We start from the raw sequence: 24,521 nt of genomic DNA, 5'->3' as shown, positions 1-24,521 counted from the left end.
ATCCTAAAAGTGAACCTGCTATTTCAAAATGTCCATACATTTATTTTATCTAATATGGGCCAGACATTGATATCCTCTAGTAGCCACTTTTATATTTGAAGCTTTGCTGAACAAAAGTGAAAAAAGCATGCATATCAAAAAGAAGCCAGAACATATATCCATGCTCCATAATTTTTTGAAAGGAGAGCTACTTTTTAAATAAAGAGCCTACCCCTTTCACAATCTGCCCAAGAAGTTTAGCTGGAGAACTCAATATTGAAGTGAGCTCATCACCAAATTTGTCCAAGGCTTTGGTAACCCAGGGAGTATCCTCTTCTTTAGTATCATCAATCATATTTTTTAACTGATTTATTTCTTCACTCATCAACTCAGATTTCTCTCTAAAACCTTCATTAAGCAGAGTTTCTTGGACCTAGAAATAAAGCAAAGAGGGAAGTAATATGTTTTAAATTCTCATTTTTTTCAAAGACTACATTTTGCATTTAAGAACTTTGTCAAACTATCTTTGTTTTACTCGTAAAATTGTTCTCTCTTACTCAATCATGAAAGGAGAGTTTTGTAACAGGGACTATTTCCTGGTTTTGACAGGAACATTAAGAGAAAGTGTAGTTTACAGCCTTGCTAATATTCACACACTATCGGGTTTTGCCAGGAGGCTAAGCCTCACATGAGGACAAATGTTATGCATTTCAGATAAATGTTATGCATTTCAGAGGTAACCTTGGATCAAACTGCAATAATTCTAAAGATGGTAAGAATTATAGAAATCTGTTATAAGGACATCCAGGTAGCCAATGAGAGAATTCTGTCTATGCCACACGGTATCTTAGGTATCTATCCACCTCTGGAGACAATGCAGCAAGTTTAGAAGCTGCCACATCCCAGTGTTTTTAAGTGTGGACATTTTTAATAGTTTTATCTCAGCATAGATCTGTCTCTGGGCCTATGGCTGAGAACAGAGTTCCTGGTAATTGGCAGGGATCCTGAAAGCAAACCAGTTGCTGCTTATACTAAATATATGCTGTTGCAATATCTGTCTAATTGAGCTTCACGGGATCATTTAAAATTTCCCCAAATAGCTACTTAAACCCTATTTATAATTTCCAAGGGTTTGAAGTATCAATACTCATCCTGAAATCTCCAAAGTCTACATGTATAGTAGAAATTAAAGCCTTCTTTTCTAAAAAAGGAATAATTCTAAGGGTTTTAATGAATCAGAAGCAGTAAATGGCAATGATGTTTCCTCCATGGTCTTGCTGTAAACTTCGCACATCCCTTCCTGAGGTCCCATGGTAATGACCATCAAGCACAACTAAGGCCACAGCCTGACTTACCTTCAGCTTATGCTCCAACATCATATTCATCTCTCTCAGTAGGTTTTCTCTTTCATTCTCCAGCTTCTCTGTCAGCTGCGCTATGTTTTCCTGGAAACTCTTCTGTTGTGCCTCCATCTCCTGCTGCTGCTCCTGCAGTTTCTGTTTCAGCAGCTCCTGTTCCTTCTCAGCTATTTCATTCCTGGCCCGCATTTCTGCCCCAGGAAGGTTCAGAAAGGAATAAAAGTAAGATGAAGACAGATCTTTATGCTGAGAGCTCAGAGACCAAACCAAATTAGAAAGAGAGGAGAAATCTCTGAATTCCCACTGCCATACCCCACACCTCAAACCCTGTGTCCACACCATCAAGAGCACATTTCAGAATGTAATGGGAAAGACTCTTTTGGCTGACATCTAACCACATCCAACCACATCTCCTCTTGCTGTTTTCAGATGTAGTAGAGTTGTTTCACAGGAGAGGAAGTTCCTTGTATCAGGAAGACCTTGCTCTCGTACCTATTAGAGGTCACTGCAGGAACCTACCCATCCCACTGTGAGCAGAGTGCTACCCCATACCTGCTGCAGTCTTCTCCCCATCAGTGAGTGCTTTATCTGCCTGCAGGATGGATTTCTCTAATGCTGCTTGTGACTGAAGAAAGCTCTGGAGGACTTCATTTGCCTGGGGAACCACAAAGGAGCATAGAACTTAGATTTCCACTGAGAAGATTAGTGCTGCAAAAACATGTATGTAATTTTTGTTTCATGTTTAAAATCCTGTGGTGGTTCCCAACAGCAAGTCCAGGCTCCATACTCATGTTTTGAGAATACATATCTCTACTCTACTCAGGAATAAATTTCAAGTAGTGGATCTTAAGAGCTAAAGCTGTCATGATATCTCCATGCTCTCTCATTACCCACACCTAGTTCTGTGCTCTCAGATTTTCAGGAGAACCCTCTAGACTCTATTCTGTAGACTCCCCATGCTCTATGTGTCCTCACCTTCACTCCTTTTCTGGGCACTTGATGATAATCCTGTTCAAACCTTTCCTTTGCTTTCCTGTAGAGTTCATAACCTCCAGGAACAGAAAAAGTGCCCGCTGAAATACTTTCCATTAGGGTCTTGGAAATCTCATCAAGTTTAACCTGGCAGTATTTGACAGATGCCTCTTCATTCTGCAACACAAAATCCTCCTTCTTATTCTTTATGATTTCCTGGAAGTGAAATGTAGAGGGATGTCACCAGAAGAACGAAAAAGAAGAGATAAAATTTCAAAGAATTTGATAGAAAGAATGGTCTAACTGCTGTCCTCATGAGAAAAATATTTTGCTGGAGGACATGAAATTAAAAAAGCAATCACAAGTTCTGGTTTACTCCCAACCCTGAAAACTCTCTGAAAGACCACAGGAAAGTTTCTCAACCTCCCTTCAGGTTCTTCATCTGAAATGTTGGTGTTGCATTATCTAATCTCTACGGTTCTTGCAGCTATAATAGTCATTGATTCTATATTCAATGATACAGCAAGGAGCAACTCAGGTTGAAAGTGGTCTGGCATAAGGGTCTGATTAGAGAAATTTGGATTCTTCTTCATGGGATGATGTTCACAGAAAACTAAAGCAACTTAAGAATGACTTTTGGGTGTTCCAGACATACTTGGAATCCAAAGACATATATGCTTTAGGAGGATATATATACTGATTTTTCATCAGAAAACTAGAGAGATTTCTAGATAAACTACTGAGGTTTAACACAATAAAACACAAAATGTACTCCTTGGTAACTCTATCCTTCCTGAGAACACAGACTACTTTTGAGTGAAGGGTGAGCCATGTGGCCTCTAATGGCATTTCTACATTTCATTCATCAAGGGGAGGAAAGAAATGGTAAATATTAAGACAAATTACCACAAGATTCTTCTGGAATTCATGATTTTCATCCTTGAAGGAGTGCTCCATGAAGATGGCAATGGCTTCCTTCTCACAGGCTGCATGCACCTCCAGCAGCTCCTGGAACGTGTCTGTGGGGAGGCTCAGTCGCTGGGCCATCTGCTCACTGTAGTGGTCAGCTGCCTTTTGCACAGCTGCTGAGTTCTCCAGCTGGGCCAGAGATGTGACTGCATTCTCCAAACAAGGTACAGCTCCACTGTTGATGGTATCCACGTAGGTCACAACCAACTTTCCCAGCCCTGAAAAGGCCATCAAATTTAAGGAATAAATATCAAGTCATTGGTCCATAAAATACAAGATTATGGGATTACAATTCTAAAGGCTCTCCCTCTCTCTCTCTCTCTCTCACACACACACACACACACAGAGCCATATCTCCTTTTACTATCATCACCTTTGTTTTCCTACTGACTTCACTTTTATGGTTCTTGGGGCTAAAAAAATTGAAAATCTACCTGCATCCAACATATTAAGGAGTATCTGAAAAATATAGTATCCTACTAAAAACTTGAAAGCAAAATACCTTACATAGGTATTCAGATAAAACAGTGTATATCAGATTTTATTTATTCCTAATTCTGAGGCATTAAAGGTACTTTCAGAGATTTATAGGCTGTTACTGATATTTGAACCACACAAAACTCTCAAAATATTTTTTATTTTCTCCTTGCAAAGAACTTTTATTGTATAAGGTTTCCCCTGAGAAAATGGTATATTCTGTTTTTATACTGAGACAGTGATTTTTATTCTGAATAGAGAAATTTTTCAGATAAATGGAAGTCACAGATATCAGTGACAAAATTTGCAGTTTATGGGAGAGATTTATAATCCCCCAGATATTGTTCAGTTGCTCAGTCCTGTCCAACTCTTCATGACCCTTTGGACTGCAGCATGCCAGGCTTCCCTGTCTTTCACCATCTCCTGGAGCTCAAACTCAAGTCCATTGAGTCAGTGATGCCATCCAACCATCTCATCCTTTGTCATCCCCTTCTCCTGCATCAGGGTTTTTTCAGTAAGTCAGTTCTTTCCATCAGGTGGCCAAAGTATTGGAGCTTCAGCTTCAGCATCAGTCCTTCCAATGAATATTCAGGACTGCTTTCCTTTAGCATTAACTGGTTGAATCTCCTTGCAGTCCAAGGGATTCTCAAGAGTCTTCTCCAGCATCACAGTTCAAAAGCATGAATTCTTTGGCGCTCAGCCTTCTTTTTATGATCCAGCTCTCACATCCATACATGACTATTGGAAAATCCATGGCTTTGACTATACAGACCTCTGTCAGCAAAGTAAAGTCTGTTTTTTAATATGCTGCCTATGTTTGTCACAGCTTTCCTTCCAAGGAGCAAGCATCTTTTAATTTCATGGCTGCAGTCACCATCTGCAGTGATTTTGGAGCCCAAGAAAATAAAGTCTCTCAATGTTTTCATTGTTTCACCGTCTATTTGCCATGCAGTGATGGGACCAGATGCCTTGATCTTCTTCTTCTGAATGCTGAGTTTTAAGTGAGCTTTTTCATTCTCTTCTTTCACTTTCATTAAGAGGCTTTTTAGTTCGTCTTCACTTCCTACCATAATGGTGGTGTCATCTGCATATCTGAGGTTATTAATATTTCTCCCAGCAATGTTGATTCCAGCTTGTGCATCATCCAGCCTGACAATTCGCATGATGTACTCTGTAAATAAGCTAAATAAGCAAGGTGACAATATACAGGCTTGCTGTAGTCTTTTCCCAAATTGGAACCAGTTCATTGTTCCATGTCCAGTTCTAACTGTTGCTTCTTGAGCTGCATAAAGATTTCTCAGGAGGCAAGAAGGCGGTCTGGTATTTCCATCTCTTTAAGAATTTTCATTTTTTAAAAATTATTTATTTATTTTAATTGAAGGATAATTACTTTACAATATTGTGATGGTTTTTACCATATATCAACATGAACTGGCCATGAGTATACATGTCTATTCCCATCCTAGCCCCCTTCCCACTTCCCTCCCCACCCTATTCCTCTGAGTTGTCCCAGAGCACCGGCTTTGGGTGCTCTGCTTTATGCATCAAACTTCCACTGGTCATCTGTTTTACAAACGGTAATGTACACATTTCAGTGCTTTTCTCTCAAATCATCCAACTCTCACCTTCTCCCACTGAGTCCAAAAGTTCTTTATATCTGTGTCCCCTCTGCTGCCCTACATGTAGGATAGTCGTTACTGTCTTTCTAAATTTTGCAAATATGCATTAATATATAGTAGTTGTCTTTCTCTTTCTGACTTACTGCACACTGTATAATGGGTTACAGTTTCATCCACCGCATTAGAACTGATTCGAATGCATTCCTTTTTATAGCTGAGTTTTTCATTCCAATCCCAAAGAAAGGTAATGCCAAAGAACGCTCAAACTACCGCACAATTGCACTCATCTCACACACTGGTAAAGTAATGCTCAAAATTCTACAACCCAGGCTTCAGCAATACGTAAACCATGAACTTCCAGATGTTCAAGCTCGTTTTAGAAAAGACAGAGGAACCAGAGATCAAACTGCCAACATCTGCTGGATCATCAAAAAGCAAGAGAGTTCCAGAAAAACATCTATTTCTGCTTTATTTACTATGCCAAAGCCTTGACTGTGTGAATCACAATAAACAGTGGAAAATTCTGAAAGAGATGGGAATACCAGACCACCTGACCTGCCTCTTGAGAAACATATATGCAGGTCAAGAAGAAACAGTTAGAACTGGACATGAAACAACAGACTGGTTCCAAATAGGAAAAGGAGTACATCAAGGCTGTGTATTATCACCCTGCTTATTTAACTTATATGCACAGTCCATCATGAGAAACACTGGGCTGGAAGAAGCACAAGCTGGCATCAAGATTGTCAGGAGAAATATCAATAACTTCAGATATGCAAATGACACCACCCTTAAGGCAGAAAGTGAAGAACTAAAGAACCTCTTGATGAAAGAGAAAGAGGACAGTGAAAAGATTGGCTTAAAGCTCAACATTCAGAAAACTAAGATCATGGTATCCAGTCCCATCACTTCGTGGCAAATAGATGGGGATACAGGAGAAACAGTGGCTGACTTTATTTTGAGGGGCTCCAATATCCCTGCAGATGGTGATTGCAGCCATGAAATTAAAAGACACTTACTCCTTGGAAGGAAATTTATGACCAACCTAGACAGCATATTAAAAACCAGAGATATTATTTTGTCAACAAAGGTCCTTCTAGTCAAGGCTATGGTTTTTCCCGTAGTCATGTATGGATGTGAGAGTTGGACTATAAAGAAAGCTGAGCACCAAAGAATTGATGCTTTTGAACTGTGGTGTTGGAGAAAACTCTTAAGAGTCCCTTGGACTGCAAGGAGATCCAGCCAGTCCATCCTCCCATCCTCAAGGAGATCAGTCCTGAGTGTTCATTGGAAGGACTGATGTTGAAGCTGAAATTCCAATACTTTGGCCACCTCATATGAAGAGTTGGCTCATTGGAAAAGACCCTGATCCTGGGAAGAATTGAGGGTGGGAGGAGAAGGGGACGACAGAGGATGAGATGGTTGGATGGCATCACCAACTCAATGTACATGAGTTTGAGTTAACTCTGGGAGTTGGTAATGGACAGGGAGGCCTTGTTTGCTGCGGTTCATGAGGTTGTAAAGAGTTGGACACAACTAAGTGACTGAACTGAAATGAACTGAATATTCCATTGTGTATATGTACCACAACTTCATTATCAATTCGTCTCTCAATGGACGTCTAGGTTGCTTCCATGTCCTAGCTATTGTAAGCAGTGCTGCAATGAACACTGGAGTACATGCATCTCTTTCAATTCTGGCTTCTTCAATGTATATGCCTAGCAGTGGGATTTCTGGGTCATGTGGCAGATCTATTCACAGTTTTGTAAGTAATCACCACACTGTTCTCCATAGTGGTTGTACCAGTTTGCATTCCCACCAACAGTGTAAGGGGGTTGTCTTTTCTCCACATCCTCTGCAGCAGTTATTGTTTGTAGACTTTTTCATGATGGCCATTCTGACCAGTGTGAGATGATATGTCAAAGTGGTTTTGATTTGCATTTCTCTAATGAGAGATGTTGAGAGCATCTTTTCATGTTTTTGTTAGCCATGTCTATGTTTTCCTTGGAGAAATGTCTGTTTAGGTTTTTTGCTCAGGTTTTTATTGAGTTGTTCATTTTTCTGGTATTGAGCTACATGAGTAGCTTGTGTGTTTTGGAGATTAATTTTTTGTCAGTTGCTTCATTTGTTATTATTTTCTTTCATTCTGAAAGCTATCTTTTCACCTTGCGTATAGTTTCCTTTTTTGTGCAAAAGTTTTTAACTTTAATTAGGTTCTATTTGTTTATCATTTTTTTTCTTTGTTCCGCATCCTATCTTTGCTTTTATTTCCATTACTCTGGGAGGTGGGTCATAGAGAATCTTGCTGTCATTTATTCCAAAGAGTATACTGCTTATATTTTTCTGTGTCTGTGGAGGCTCAGTCTCTAGGTCATCTTCTCACTGTAGTGGCCAGCTGCCTTCTGCACAGCTGCTGAGTTCTCCAGACGAACCAGAGTCATCACTGCATTCTCCAAACTAAGTACAGCTCCACTATTGATGGTATTCACGTAGGTCACAACCAAATTTCCCAGCCCTAAATAGGTCATCAAATTTAAGGGATAAATATCAAGTCATTGGTCCATAAAATACAAGATTATGGGATTACAGTTCTAAAGGCTCTCTCTCTCTCTCTCTCTCTCTCTCACACACACACACACACACACACCACACACACACACAAACACACAGAGCCATATCTCCTTTTACTATCATCACCTTTGTTTTCCTACTGACTCTTCACTTTTATGGTTCTTCAGGCCTTGGGGCTAAAAAAAATAGTTAAAAATCTACCCGTATCCAACATATTAAGGAATATCTGAAAAATATAGTATCCTACTAAAACCTTAAAAGCAAAATAGCTTACATGGGTATTCAGATAAGACAGGGCATATCAGATTTTATTTATTCCTAATTCTGAAGCTTTAAAGATACTTTCAGAGATTTATAGGCTGTTACTGATTTTTGAACCACACAAAACTCTCAAAATATTTTTTGTTTTCACCTTGCAAAGAACTTTTATTTTATAAGGCTTCCCCTGAGAAAATGGTATGTTCTGTTTTTATGCTGATACAGTGATTTTTATTCTGAATAGAGATATTTTTCAGATAAATGGAAGTCACAGATATCAATGACAAAATATGCAGTTTATGGGAGAGATTTATAATCCCCCAAATAAGATAATTATAAAATATGCACATTTTTTTCATGGAGTGTGAATATCCATAAGCCCAGAATTCCATATAAAATCCAACAGAAATACTGAAAAACACATTATATAAAATATCTGCAGTATGTTGTTACTCATAATAATAGGACAAAAAGACTTACAATTTCCAGTGACCGGGACTCCCTCTCTGAGTGTCTTGGTTTTTGCATTGGTGAAGATGTAAGAACAGAATTCTTTTGTTTTTTCCTGGAATTTAGGATTCAGTTGGTTTTCAGATGCATTCTCAATATCAGCTAGGAGTTTTTTGTCATTTGTTGGTCGGTCAAAGACAAAACACTTCCTTGTTGGAAAGAATTCCCTGATGCACTCTCTGCATAAATTTGATATTTGTACGTTCATATTCTTGCCTAAGGGACAGAGAAACAGAGATTAAAGCAGAAACAGTCTTGCAGCAAGAGAGGCAAAATTGTTCATGACAGATTTGTGTATTCTTGTTGACTTTTATGGTAATAACTCCTTTAAAACAGACATGCAGTACTTCTTAGCACATCAGACATAATCTATGACTGTCTATATCAGACACCAATGATATAACCAGAGAGAAATTTGGGGAGATGTCTAATCCAGTAAAAGAAACCTATGGCTAGCATCCCCAGAACTGAACATGGTAGAATATTTCTCTATTAGATGTTTGCTGTACTAATGGTTAAAAGAATAAAAGGTCAAATATAAATGTTTGCTCTACTTAGTCTTATGTGAGAAATGATCTGTGGGACCAAAAAGAAGAGCCACAAACAAGATAGTGGACAATATCAGAAATGTTAGGAACGAAATTTGATTATTGAAGGAGAACTATTTTGATGTTAAAATTATTTGTACAAAGCTACATATTTTTAGCAAAAACCTCTGAAACGTAAGTGTAACTAAACTGATATTTTAAGATCTCACCATTAATCTATAAACTCTTTGTGATAAAGGATTATGTTTGATTTGACAGTGGGTCTGTCTAGTCCATTTCCCAATAATTCTTTGAAAACCATAAATAGAAATATGAAAGCAAGAAATAAGTAGATTAGAATTAATATTCCTCTCAGGTTTCACAAGGTGCACATCACTATGAATGTAACCCTTTCCACTAACAAGTTGGTGGTGGTCATTTAGTCACTAAGTTATGCTCGACTCTTGCAATCCCATGAATGGTGGCCCACGAGGCTCCTCTGTCCATGGGATTCTCCAGGCAAGAATACTGGAATTGGTTGCCATTTCCTTCTCCAGGGGATCTTCCCGACCCAGGAATTGAACCTGCATCTCTTGCTTTGCAGACAGATTCTTTAGCAACTGAGCTACGAAGGAAGCCCTTAAACTAACATACTATTTGCAAATTATATAATGAAAAAGTAAGTGGGAATTAAAAGAAGCTGTGATTTGAAAACGAAGTGAACATTCTGATAATTATCAGAAATATTGATAAGCCATAGATTAAAAAGCACACTCCAGGTTTATTTAGAACATAAAGTCATTTTGTAGATGATATAACTATACAAGAATTAGAACAATTTATCCCTTTTTGAGAAAAATAACATGTAACTGTGTGATTTTTTTTTCACTACACAGACTTTTCTTTGTAATTTCTTATATTGCAATTATCTAGTATATTGTTTTCCCTACTAGAGAAAAGCAGAAACTAAAATAGGAGCACAAGTGTCTGACTTCAGAAGGATTTAGCACTGAATGTAATCTCGGTGATAAATTAAATATTGCATAAAGAAAAAATTGGCCTTTGAATAATTTCACTCATACTTTTCTTAAGTAAACTTAAAATTCAGTTCCTAGAGCTTTGCAACCCACTTTCTAATCACCATTTCTACAGATGTTAATCTCAAATATAAATGCGACCCTAGAGATGATGGACAGTACTTAGTAGATCCCACGCTCTATTCAAACACCCAATGCCCAGGCCATGCCCTGTAACCTTTAACCAGCTTCAAGGCATTGTCCAGGTATTGATCTTCTGTGATAGGATGACCATTTAACTTTAGCTCCAGGGTGAAATCCCGTACAGCCCATATAAAGTCTGGAAAGAAAGCCACAAATTCTGCGCAATCTTCTTCTCCATCAGGGCTGGGAGAGGACTTGGCTTTGATTAATTGTGTGAGCTCTGTCACATAACTAGGACTTGATTAAGGAAAAGAAATTCCTTACTCACAATTCCCACATTCCTAATAAAAATTAAAAACTTTTTCTTTAGTTCTGAGTCCCCTTTGCACCATTAAAGGCAACTTTGTGACAGGGAAGGAAATGTGATTCCATCTCCATCCCCATAAACTCAGTGAAGCTTGATAGTTCAGTTCCTAGAAGGATACTGCAGGTGCTCCAGGGCCTGGTTGTTGATGGTGCTCATACTGTTATAGATAAAGGTGCTGCACAGAAGCACAGCCAAAGCAAAGATCCACGAGTCATTCTTGGAATCACCCTAGAGAGCACATTAAAACAACAGATTTAAGAGTTCACTTGTAAATTAGAAATTTATTCATAGACTTATTCTATCATGTCCTTATTTATTATTTCAGCTGGCCTAATCACCATGCAAAGAAATTGTTTGAAGACAGACATATTGGCTTTGACAATTACAAAGGCATTTCTTGTGATTACAATAGTGAGTGAAGTGAAGTCACTCAGTCTTGTCCGACTCTTTGTGACCCCATGGACTATAGCCTACCAGGCCCCTCCATCCTTGGGATTTTCCTGGAAAGAATACTGGAGTGGGTTGCCATTTCTTTCTCCAGGAGATCTTCCTGACCCAAGGATTGAATCCAGCTCTCCTGCATTGTAGGTAGATGAGTTACCCTTTGAGCCACCATGTTTTCAAATAAAAGAGGATTCTTCATAGGGATTTTTTGGTCCTCAATTAGAGGAAATAAAATAACAGTACTGGTGTATAGTTATTCTTTGATGAATGTTAGAACATATTCATTATGCACACATGTATTAATCATAAGTGATATAAAATAAACATGGTTGGCACAACTGGGTATTTAAATTATGTCCAAACAATAAATACTGCACATTTCCCAATATTCTTAGATTTAAAAATGCAGCAAGTTTGAGTTAAGATGATAGAATTGGAATAGTAGGACCTTGGGTTTACTTCCTCCAACACGCACATTAAGAATAAATCTACAAGTGGACCCACTCACACAGAGCATGTGCTGAACACTAGTGGAGGACCTCATACACCTAAAAGAACAAGAAAAGTTCTCCACATAACTGGGTAGGATCCTTAAGAAAAGGAAGAAAAGAAAGAAATGGGAGGGGACCAACATCCTGATGGGGAGCTGATGGAAAAGAGAAGTTACCACACCCAAGGAAGCTTCCTCACCAGTGACGAGATCAGTTGAAAAAGTAGGGGAGTTTGGGGGCTATTGAGTAAAGTGCAGATGGTGGTCTGTGGCAGGCAGAACAGAGAGAGAGTTATACAGGTGGTCCATGCCACAGCTGTGTGTGCTCCAACCTGAGACGTGTTTCTGCCAATGGTGGGGTGGACTGGGTGTTGAAGCGTGGGGTTTGGAGCACGAACCTGGGAAAAGGACTGCTGCAGGCTGCATGGAGACAGCCTGAGGGGATGGGAGTGAGGAGCTCCACAGGCAGGAATACTCTTCCTCTAAATGCTCTTAGAGGAAGCACAGACTGCCACGGGAGCAAGGTGCCACTGTTGAGTAGCACACAGAGGGCAGGGCCACCATCATGGCCTCTCTCCCCAGACTCCAGCCCCTGACTCTGTGGGCACTTGGAGGACTCCTGTCAGAGCAAGTATGTGTGCCCCAATCATTGCTGCCTTGTCCTACTTACAACTGAGTGAGCATGTGTGCCTGGTCAGTAGCAACCTCTTGCCTCTCCCTCCTTAGTGAACGAATGTGGTCTAGTCAGTAGCTGTCTTCACCCCCCTCTCTCCTGGGTGGTGTTGAAACCAAAGCTGAGCCCCAGGGGCTGTGGGGCTAAGGAAGAAGAACTGAAACTTCTTTTTATAGCTGCAGAAGCCAAGGGTTAAACCCCCATGAATGGCTTGGAAAAAGTGCCTATAGAACATCTGAATGGACAGTGAGTGCTCCCACAACTGAGATGGGTCTCGCTTTAGTGACTGTGGACTGTGGACCCTTCAACATGGCCCTGTCCTCCAGGGGGATAAGTCCCAGCTCCTCCCACCAGAGGGCAGACCCCAGTCCCTCTCAACAGGAAGATTACATAAGCCCCTGGATTAAACTAACCCACCAAGGGACAGATACCAGAAACAAGAAGAACTATGACCCTGCAAAATAAGACCCACAAGCAGAGTAAGTGAGAAAAAACAGAGAGTACAGAGATTACAGAGATTATATTACAGAGAAATACCATGCAGACAAAGAAAGAAAGTGAAAGTGAAGTCGCTCAGTTGTGTCCGACTCTTTGTGACCCCATGGACTGTAGCCTACCAGTCTCCTCCGTCCATGGAATTCTCCAGGCAAGAATACTGGAGTGGGTTGCCATTTCTTCCTCCAGGGGATCTTCCCGACCTAGGGATCAAACCCAAGTCTCCCACATTGCAGGCAGACACTTTACCATCTGACCCACCAGGGAAGCCCAGTGCAGACAAAGGAGCAAGGTAAAAACCTACAAGACCAAATAAATGAAGAGACTGGCAATCTACTTCCAAAAGAATGACTTCCCTGGAAGCTCAGACAATAAGAAAGATCTGCCTGCAATGCAGGAGGCCTCCTTTCAATCCCTAGGTTAGGAAGGTCCCCTGGAGAAGGGAATGGCTACCCACTCCAGTATTCTTGCTTGGAGAATCACATGGACAGAGGAGCCTGGTGGGCTACTGTCCATGGGGTCACAAAGCTGAATCAGACTGAGCAACTAACACTTTCACTTTCAAAGACAGAAAAGATGATTCAAGAAAAAGAAAGGAGGCATTAATTGAGAAGATAAAAGAAATTTTTAATAAAGATGTAGAAGAACTAAAGAACAAACAGTGATGAATAATAAAATAACTGAAATTTAAAAATATATACTAGTAGGAATCAATAACAGAATAACTAGAGCAGAAGAATAAATAAGTGACCTGGAAGACAAATGGTGGAAACCTCTGCTGTTAAAACAAGATAAAGAAAAGAAATAAAAAGAAATGAGGAAAGTCTCAGAGATCTCTGGGGCAACATTAAATGTATGAATATTCTAACAATAGGGATCTCAGAAAAAAGAGGAAAGGTATGAGAAAATATTTGAAGAGATTTTAGTCGAATTCGCTAACAAGAGAAAGCAATGGTCACCCAAGTCCTGGAAATGCATAAAGTTCCATAAAGGATAAGTTCAACAAGAGACATGCTGAGACATATATTAAACAAATTAACAAGAATTAAATACAAATAAAAATATTAAAAACAGCAGGTGGAAAGCAACAAATAACACACAAGGGAATCTCCATAATGTTATCAACAGATTTTTCAGCAGAGACTCAGAAAGCAAGAAGGAAATGGCATAATATATTTAAAGTGATGAAAGGGAAAAACCTACAACCAAGAATATTATACCTAACAAGGTTCTCATTCAGATTTAATGAAGAAATCAAAAGCTTTACAGACAAGCAAACCTAAGAGAATTCAGTGCCACCAAACCAGCTTTGCAACATATGCTAAAAGAACTTCTCTATGTGGGAAACACAAGAGAAAAGGGAAAAAAGAAAGGAAACAAAAAAGACCAACAAAAAACAAACACAAAACAATTAAGAAAATGTTAACAAAAACATATATATTGATAATTACATTAAATGCAAATGCATTAAATGCTCCAACCAAATGATATAGACTGGATGACTGCATACACACAAGGCCTGTATAAATACCATCTACAGGAGACCCACTTCAGACCTAAAGAAACATACAGACTGAAAGTGAGGGGATGTAAAAAGACATTTCTTGTAAATCGAGGTCAAAAGAAAGCTGAAGTAGCAATATTCATATCCAACAAAGTAGACTTTAAAATAAAGACTGTTATGCAAAATAATGAAGGATACTACATAATGATCAAGGGATTCAATTCAAGAAAAAGATAGAACAATTGTATATATATATATGTACCAACACAGGAGTACCTCAATACATAAGGCAAAGGCTAAAATCCTAAAAAGAGGAAATCAACAGTAACATAATAATAGTGGGGGCATTAAATACTCCACATACACCAATGGAAAAATCATCCAAGTAAAAAATTAAGAGGGAAATGCAAGCCTAAGATGACAGACCGAAGCCTAATAGACCTAAGATGGTCTATTAGGCCAGATAGACTTAATTGATATTTATAGACCATTCAGTCCAAACGACCAGGATACACTCTCTTCTCAAGTACATGTACAACATTCTCCATATTATAGATCAAATGTTGCATCACAAATCAAACCTCAGTAAATTTAAGAAAGGTGAAATCATATCCTGCATCTTGTCCAACCACAACACTAAGAGATCAGTAATTATCAATAATCAGAGGGAAAGAAACTGTAAAGAACACAAACGCATGGTGGCTAAATACTTAATAATGCATTATTAAATAATCAATGGATCACTGAAGAAACCAAACAGGAAGCCAAAAAAGTGCTTAGAGACAAATGACAAAATCATGATGATCCAAAAGTTTTGGAGTGCAGTGAAAGCAGTTCTAAGGGAGGTTTTACCAATACAATCTTACCTTGAGAAACGAGAAAAATCTAAAGTAAACAGCCTGTCATAACACCTAAAATAACTAGAGGGAAAAAAAAAAAAAAAAAAAAAACCCCAAAGTTAGAAGGAAATAAATCACAAAGATCACAGCAGAAAAGACAAAAATACAATAGCAAAGATCAATGAAACTAAAAGCTGGCTCTCTGAGAAGGTAAACAAAATTGATAACCTTTAGCAAGACTCCTCAGGAAAAAAGGGAGAAGATCCAAATCAATAAAACTAGAAAGGAAAAAAAAGACATTCCAATGGTCACTACAGAAACACAAAGGATCACAAAAGATTACTACAAGCAACTATATGCCAATAAAATGGATAATCTAAAAGAAAAGGACAAAGTCTAAGAAAACTACAACTTTCTAAGACTGAACCAGGAAGAAACAGAGAATATTAATAGACCAAGCACAAGTACTGAAATGGAAATTTTGATTAAATATCTTTCAACAAACAAAAGTCCAGGACCAGATGGCTTCACAGGTGAATTCTATCAAACATTTAGAGAACAGTTAACATCTACTCTTATGAAACTCTTTCATAAAATTGCAGAGGAGGAATACTGCCAAGCTCATTCTATGAGCCATCACCACCCTGATACCAAAACCAGACAAAGATATCACATTAAAGGAAAACACATACAAACATCACTGATGAACATAAATGCAAAATCCTAAACAAAGTACTAGTATACTGAATCCAACAACACATTTAAAGATCATACACCATGATTAAGCAGTTTTAGTGCAAGAATTCAAGGATTTTTCAATATTTGCAAATCAATGTGTTACACCACATCAACAAACTGAAGAATAAAAACCATATGATCATCTCAATAGATGCAAAAAAAAAAAAAGCTTTTGACAAAATTCACCAACAATTTATGATAAAAAAGATAGAAAGTGGACAAAAGAGGAAACCTACCTCACTATAATAATGGCCATATATGACAAACCCAAAGCAAACATCATTCTCAATGGTGAAAGACTGAAATCATTTCCTGTAAGATTAGGAGCAAGGCAAAGATGTCCACTACTGCCACTATTATGCAGCACAGTTTTGGAAGTCTTAGCCACAGCATTCAGAGAAGGAAAAGAAAGAAAAGGAATCCAAACTGGAAAGAAGTAAAACTGTTACTATTTGCAGATAATATGATACTACACATGGAAAACCCTAAAGATACTCCCAGAAAACTCCTTTAGGTCATCAATTTTTTTCCTGGTAAAATTCCAGAAACAAAATTAATGCACAGATATCTCTTGTGTTCCTATACACTTACAATGAAAAATCACCTAGTGTAATTATGGGAACAATCCCATTTCCCATTGCATCAAAAACATAAAATCGCTAGGAATAAACCTATCCAATGAGGCAAAACATCTGTACTCATAAAACTATAAGATACAAATGAAAGAAATAAAACATGACACAGATGGATTGGTATAATGTGTTCTTGGATTGGAAGAATGAATATTGTTAAAATGAGCATAATACCTGACACAATCTACAAATTCAATATAATTTTTATCAAATTACCAATGGCATTTGTCACAGAATCACAACAACAACAACAAAAAAAATGTTTAAACTTGTGTGGAGACACAGACCCTGAACAGCCAGAGCAGTCTTGAGAAAGAAAAATGGAGCTGGAGAAATCAGGTTTCCTGGCTTCAGACTATACTATCAAGCTACAGTCATCAAAACAGTGTGATACTGGCACAAAAATAGAAATATAGATCATTGGAACAGGACGGAAAACCCAGAAATAAAGCCATGCACCTATGGTCAATTTGTCTATGACAAAGGAGGCAATAGTGCACAATGATGGAAAGACAATTTCTTCAACAAATGGTTCAGGGAAAACTGGAGAGCTACATGGAAAAAATGAAATTAGATTATTTTTCAACACCATACACACACACACACAAAGCTCAAAATGGATTAAAGACATAAATATGAGCAGGACACTATAAAACACCTAGAGGGAAACATAGGCAGAACAATCTCTGAGATAAATTGCAACAATATCTTTGTTGATCCATCTCCCAGAATAGTGGAAATAAAAACAAAAATAAACAAATGGGACCTACTTAAGCTCAAAATATTTGGCACAACAAAGTAAACAATAAAAAGATGAAAAGACCACCCATAGATTCAGAGAAAATAGTTACAAATGATATGACCGACATGGTATCAGTCTCCAAAATTTATAATCAGCTTATAATACTTAACAGCATCAAAACAAACAACCCAATCAAAAATGAGCAGAAGACCTACATAGACATTTCTCCAAAGAAGACATACAGATGGCCAAGAGGCACATGAAGAGATATTCAACATTGCTAGTTATTAGAGAAATGCAAATCAAAAACACAAAGAGATATCATGTCATACCAGTCAGAGTGGCTATCATCAAGAAATCCTCAAATTATAAATGCTAAAGAGGGTGTGGAGAGAAGAGAACCCTCTTACACAGTTGGTGGGAAGATAAATTTGTACACCCACTCCAACTGTATGGAGGTTGCTTATAAAGCTAAACATAGAGCTACCATATGACCCTGCAATCCCACTCTTGGGCATATACCTGGAGAAAAATATGATCTGAAAGGACACATACTCGCCAATGTTCATTGTAGTGTGTTTACAATGGCCAAGACATGGAAACAACCTAAATGTCCATGAACAGAGGACTGGATAAAGAAGATGTGGTACATATGTACAATGGAATACTACCCAGCCATTAAAAGAATGAAACTTGTTGCTATTTGTAGCAACATGGATGGCCCTACAGATTGTCATACTGAGTGAAGTAAGTCAGACAGAGAAGGAAAAATATCATATGACATCTCTGATATGTGGAATCTAAAAGGAAATTATACAAATTAACTCACAAAAGAGAAAGAGACTCACAGACTTAGAGAACAAACTTATGGTTGCCAGGGGGAAGAACAGGTGTAAGAGATAGTTAGAAAGTTCAGATGGGATAAACACATATTTAAAATTGATAACCAACAAGGACCTACTGTATAGCACATGGAACTCTGCTCAATGTTATGTGGCAGCTTGGATGGGAGGTCATTTGGGGGAAAATGGATATATATATATATGTATATATATGTATGTATGTATGTATGTATGGCTGAGTTCCTTTGCTGTTCATCTGAGACTATCATTACATTGTTAACTGGCTATACCCCATTACAAAATTAAAAGTTTAATAAAAAGTAAAACACGATTTCCAACTCCTCTTTGGGCAGAAATGGAAAACTACATAAATTTAGATATCATACTCAAATAATTATCAAAGTAAGGCAAATAGAAGACATAATTTATTTCATCCACTAGTACAAAGCTAAAATAACAAAACTTCATCTTAAAATATTTTTAGTAGGACAAACACAGACTTTTTATCAGGCATTACATTTAAGTGCATCTTCTTCCTCTCTCCAACCTGTTTCTTTTTCAATCACACTTTAGTAAATCTGACAGCACACATGTGGTCTTGTCAACAAAACTAAAGACATTTTGAAAGCATGACCATTAATTTGGTCACTGATGTCTACAGCACTGAGCCCAAAGGCTTGGATCTAAGCTGTATGGTACTTATTTACTAAATTTAATCTAATCATCCACCAAGTGCCAATAAATAAAAAGTTTTATCTAACATTTTTACCTAACATCTTTACAAAAATGATTTTACCTAGAGGTTCAAACAAACCAAGATTTGCTTCATTTACTATGCCTGAATTTCTAAATTTTATAAATACATCTCAGTAACTAAATTACAAAGGATCATAAAAACACAAGGAGAAAATACAGAATAAAAAGGATTTTTCTGTGACTCCCTGTCTTACCTTTTCAACATCTCCCAGGCCCTCAGTGTCCAGAAGGACCAGAGTGTGGTCTGATTTGGAAGGGTGGGGTACACACCACATCCAGATGCCCTTGGTTTTAGACTGCACTGTGGAGCCCAGAGGGAAACCTGCAAGTGAAAAGAGAGAGCAACATTCAGTAACAGAGGATAATCTAAACAGCCCAGGGCTATAAAGTCAGACTTACTGGAATGCAAGTACCCCAGGATGCACTATTATGCTTTCTCTAGTCCCTCAAGAATGCCCTACTTTGTGTTTCATCTATTTCAGGGAGGAGGAATATTAATTGTGAAAGTGATGCCAAGCATGGGTTCAACATGAAAACGAAAAGGTATCCTTGAAGCAGATAAAAAGGAGGTGATTGATAACGATTATAAGAGCATTTTGAACAAATGGTGAGGTTCAAAGCTGGAGAGAACTGGATTGATGAGAGACATAGGAAAAGGGAGAAAAATTAAAAATTTTTTTTGCCAGACAAAATAGTATTTTTAAAAGAGGAGTTAACCAAAAAGATATAAAATTCAAGAAGGAACATGATAGATATTCAAACACAATTATATATTATTGGGAATATTTCATTAAAAAGTAAAATGGTTTCAAGATAAAGCAGACTACAAGGCAAGAACCCAGTGCTTCAGCAAGTGAAATAAGATAGAATTTAAGGCATTAGTAGGAGAAAATTTTGTTAACAGGAGTAAAACAACAAATATGGTAACAAATGATGGTAATGTAGTGATTTAGTGGTAAGAATTTTAAGGTTAAGTTTAAGGTTGATTTATTGAGAGGAATCTGATTCTCCTTTCACATGCACAGGGAAAAAACTAAGAATATGAGAGATAGTTGGAGTCATGCAATGACCTCTGCCCAAGTATGACACTCACCATGGTTCTGTCCTGCAAGACGGTTCATCAAGTAGGATTTACCCGTACGATACAGTCCTACAATGGCTACTACCACCACTGGATGAGAAATCTTCTCAAGAGTCTCTATAGCTTCCTGGTTCACTGACAGTTGCGCATTGTCATTTTCTACCAGAGAAATAGGGGCCATCATGTCCCGCCCAGATGCCATGGCTACCTGCCAACTTAAGAGAGCCTCCCTGTAGAAATAAAATTACAAAATTATTCCCCAATTCCAAGTTATTCAAAGCACACACCCGCTTAGGATTGAGTGAGACTTCCTTAATTTCCATGAGACAGAATGTAACCTAGAAATAGCATACCGCAGAGGGAATCTTATATCATTCTCCCAAACCACTGATGATGTCGTTAATAAAAGAAAAGGCAACATTACTCTCCATAATTTCACTTCAATAGCAAGAATATAATTCACATAGCTGTTACCATGCACTGAAGGCCTCCAATATCCCAAATCCTATGATACATACCTGACAATGCTGCTGCTGCCACTAAGTCGCTTCAATCGTGTCCGACTCTGTGCAACCCCATGGGCTGCAGCCCACCAGGCTCCCCCATCCCTGGGATTCTCCAGGCAAGAACACTGGAGTGGGTTGCCATTTCCTTCTCCAATGCATGAAAGTGAAAAGTGAAAAGTGAAAGTGAAGTTGCTCAGTCGTGTCTGACTCAATAGCCAGCTATTAATACACTGGTACTTATGGGAATCTACAAATTAGAAATTATTATATACATTTGCCAAGGAGATCAATGGGCCTCACAAAGTCTGAGTGAATAAGTAATAGAACCAGGATTATATTCTAGACAACTGAGCAAATGGCAGACTGGAAAGCTCTAAACTCTTGCTTTTCCAAGCGGACATCAAAAACAACCAAACTGTTGGCTAGAATGACTTTCTGGTAGTTCTATGAAACAATTGAGAGTCTAAAACGATCAAATAAACACCCAGTCAAGAAGCCACATTTAAAATGGTACAAAAATTAGTGGTTTTTGCTTGCCTTTAGCCCAGCAACTCCAGGGTAGTGCAGTCTTTGTCAGAAGGAGGAGATAACCCATTCTCCAGTTTCATCTCTTTATCCAGAAGAAATGGAGCAGATCTTATTTAAAACATTATAACTATAAGTGCATGGTTATAGGGTTCTCAGAAAAATAGGAACTTATTTTAGACTTTCAGCTCTTTCATAGAACTATCAGATGTTATTCCAGCCAACAACTTGGTTATTTTGCTGTCTCCTTGGGGACGCAAGAGTTTTGTGCTGTTGTTCAATTGCTAAGTCTTGTCTGACTCTTTGCAACCCCATGGACTGCAAGAGGCCAGGCTTCCCTGTCTTTCATGATCTCCCAGAGTTTGCTCCAATATATGTCCATTGAGTCAGTGATGCCATCTAACTGTCTTATCCTCCGCTGCACCCATCTTCTCTTGCCCTCAGTCTTCCCCCCCAATCAGGGTCATTTCCAATGAGTCAGTTTTTTGCATCAGGTAGCCAAATATTGGAGCTTAAGCTTCAGCATCAGTTCTTCCAATGAATATTCAGAGTTGATTTCTTTAGGATTGACTGGTTTGACTTTCTTGCTGTCTTCTCCAAGAGTCTTCTTCAGCACCACCGTTTGAAATCATCAATTCGTTGGAGTTCAGCCTTCTTTATGGTCTAACACTCACATCCATACATAACTATTGGAAAGACCATAGCTTTGACTATATGAATTTTTGTGACCAAAATGGTGTTTCTGCTTTCATAGCAAACAGCCTCTTCCAAAACACAAGACATGACTCTAAGCATGGACATCACCAGATGGTCAATACCAAAATCAGATTGAGTATATTCTTTGCAGCTGAAGATGGAGAAGCTCTATGCAGTCAGCAAAACACAAGACAAGGAGCCGACTGTGGCTCAGCTCACAAACACCTTATTGAAAAACTCAGACTTCAATTGATGAAAGTAGGGAAAAACACTAGATCTTGCAGGTATGATATAAGTCAAATCCTTTATGATTATACAGTGAAGTGACAAATAGATTCAAGGGATTAGATCTGATAGATAGAGTGCTTGAAGAACTGTGGACAGAGGCTGCTAACATTGTATAGGAGGTGGTGATCAAAACCATATGTAAGAAAAAGAAATGCAAAAAGGCAAAATGATTGTCTAAAGAGATCTTACTAATAGCTGAGAAAACAAGAGAAATGAAAGGCAAAGAGGAAAAGGAAAGATACATCCATCTGAAAGCAGAGTTCCAAAGAATAGCAAGGAGAGATAGAAAGCCTTCCTCAGTGATCAATGCAAAGAAAAAGAGGAAAACAATAGAATGAGAAAGACTAGAGACCTCTTCAAGAAAATTAGAGATACCAAAGGAACATTTCATGCAAAGATAAGCACAATAAAGGAAAGAAATGGTACGGATCTAAAAAAAGCAGAAGATATTAAGAAGAGGTGGCAAAAATACACTGAAAAACTATACAAAAAAGATCTTCATGACCCAGGTAACCACAACGGTGTGATAACTCACCTAGAACCATACATCCTGGAGTGCAAAGTCAAATGGAAAGCATCACTAGTCAAATAAGAACAAAGCTAGTGGAGGTGATGGAATTCCAGTTGAGTTATTTCAAATCTTAAAAGATGATGCTGTGAAAGTGCTGCACTCAATATGCCAGCAAATCTGGAAAACTCAGCAGGGGTCATGGGACTGGAAAATGTCAGTTTTCATTCCAATCCAAAGAAAGGCAGTGCCAAAGAAAGTTCAAACTACCGCACAATTGTACTCATCTCATATGCTAGCAAAATAATCTCAAAATTTTCCAACTCAGGCTTCAACAGTATGTGAACTGTGAACTTCCAGATGTTCAAGCTGGATTTATAAAAGACAGAGGAACCAGAGATCAGGTTGCCAACATCCATTGGATCATAGAATCAAGAGAGTTCAAGAAAAACATGTGCTTCATTGACTATGCTAAAGCCTTTGACTGTGTGGATCACAATAAACTCTGGAAAAATCTGAAAGAGATGGGAATATCAGACCACCTGACCTGCCTCCTGAGAAATCTGTATGCAGGTCAAGAAGCAACAGCTAGAACCAGACATGGAGCAAAGGACTGGTTCCAAACTGGGAAAGGAGTACATCAAGGCTGTATATTGTCACCTTGCTTATTTAATTTATATGCAGAGTACATCATGTGAAATGCCAGACTGGATGAAGCAAAAGCTGGAATCAAGATTGCAGGGAGAAATATCAATAACCTCAGATATGCAGATGGCACCACCCTTATGGCAGAAAGCGAAGAAGAACTAAAGAGCCTCTGTATGAAAGTGAAAGAGGAGAGTGAAAAACCTGGCTTAAAGCTCAACATTCAGAAAACGAAGATCATGGCATCCAGTCCCATTACTTCATGGCAAATAGATGGGGAAACTGTGGCTGACTTTATTTTTCTGGGCTCCAAAATCACTGCAAATGGTAACTGCAGCCATGAAATTAAAACACACTTGCTCCTTGGAAGAAAAGCTATGACAAAACTAAACAGCATATTGAAAAGCAGAGACATTACTTTCCTGACAAAGGTCTGTCTAGTCAAAACTATGGTTTTTCCAGTAGTCATGTATGGATGTGAGAGTTGGACTATAAAGAAAGCTGAGTGCCAAGGAATTGATGCTTTTGAACTGTGGTATTGGGGATGACTCTTGAGAGTTCCTTGGACTGCAAGGAAATCCAAACAGTCCAGTCTAAAGGAAATCAGTCCTGAATATTCATTGAAAGGACTGATGGTGAAGCTAAAGATCCAATACTTTGTCCACCTGATGTGAAGAACTGAATCATTGGAAAAGACCCTGATGCTGGGAAAGATCGAAGGCAAGAGGAGAAGGGGATAACAGGATGAAATGTTTGGGGAGCATCACTGACTTAACGGACATGAGTTTGAGCAAGCTCTGGGAGTTGGTGATGGACAGGGAATCCTGGCATGCTGCAGTCCATAGGATCACAAAGAGTTGGACACGACTGAGCAACAGAATGAACTGATGGTTTGTCATGGTTTTTCTTCCAAGAAGCAAATATCTTTTAATTTTGTGGCTGCAGTCACCATCTGCAGTGATTTTCGAGCCCAAGAAAATAAAATCTGTCAGTACTTCCACTTTTTTCCCTTCCATTTACCATTAAGCAATGGTACCAAATGCCATGATCTTAGTTTGAATGTCTAGTTTTAAGGAGGTTTTCACTCTCTTCTTTTATTCTCAGGCTGTATAGTTCCTCTTCAATTTCTGCCTTAGAGTGGTATCACCTGCATATCTAAGGTTTTTGATATTTCTTCCAGCAATCTTGATTCCAGCTTGTGAGCCATTCAATCCAGCATTTTGCATGATGTACTCCACATATAAGTTAAATAATCAGGGTGACAATATACAGCCTTGATATGCCTCTTTCCCAATTTGAAACCAGGGCATTGTTCCATGTTTGGTTGTAACTGGTGTTTCTTGCCCTGCA

General features: G+C 38.4%; 1 protein-coding gene across 1 annotated transcript; it reads right to left on the bottom strand.

Annotated features, from left to right (window-relative positions):
• Positions 1–187: 187 nt before the first annotated feature.
• LOC128044640 (guanylate-binding protein 6-like) lies at positions 188–20,205 on the bottom strand. Its single transcript, XM_052636989.1, has 10 exons — positions 20,016–20,205; positions 19,117–19,244; positions 10,886–10,995; positions 10,495–10,691; positions 8,684–8,929; positions 3,216–3,496; positions 2,313–2,525; positions 1,890–1,992; positions 1,335–1,528; positions 188–412 (listed from the first exon to the last, which is right to left on the bottom strand). Exons 1-10 carry the CDS (start codon positions 20,203–20,205, stop codon positions 188–190), a joined length of 1,887 nt encoding a protein of 628 aa, XP_052492949.1.
• Between the last annotated feature and the right edge of the window lie 4,316 nt (positions 20,206–24,521).

The sequence above is a fragment of the Budorcas taxicolor genome, chromosome 3, assembly GCF_023091745.1.
Source record: "Budorcas taxicolor isolate Tak-1 chromosome 3, Takin1.1, whole genome shotgun sequence".
Taxonomy (NCBI): Eukaryota; Metazoa; Chordata; class Mammalia; order Artiodactyla; family Bovidae; genus Budorcas; species Budorcas taxicolor.
This window is presented reverse-complemented; position numbering and strand designations above follow the sequence as displayed.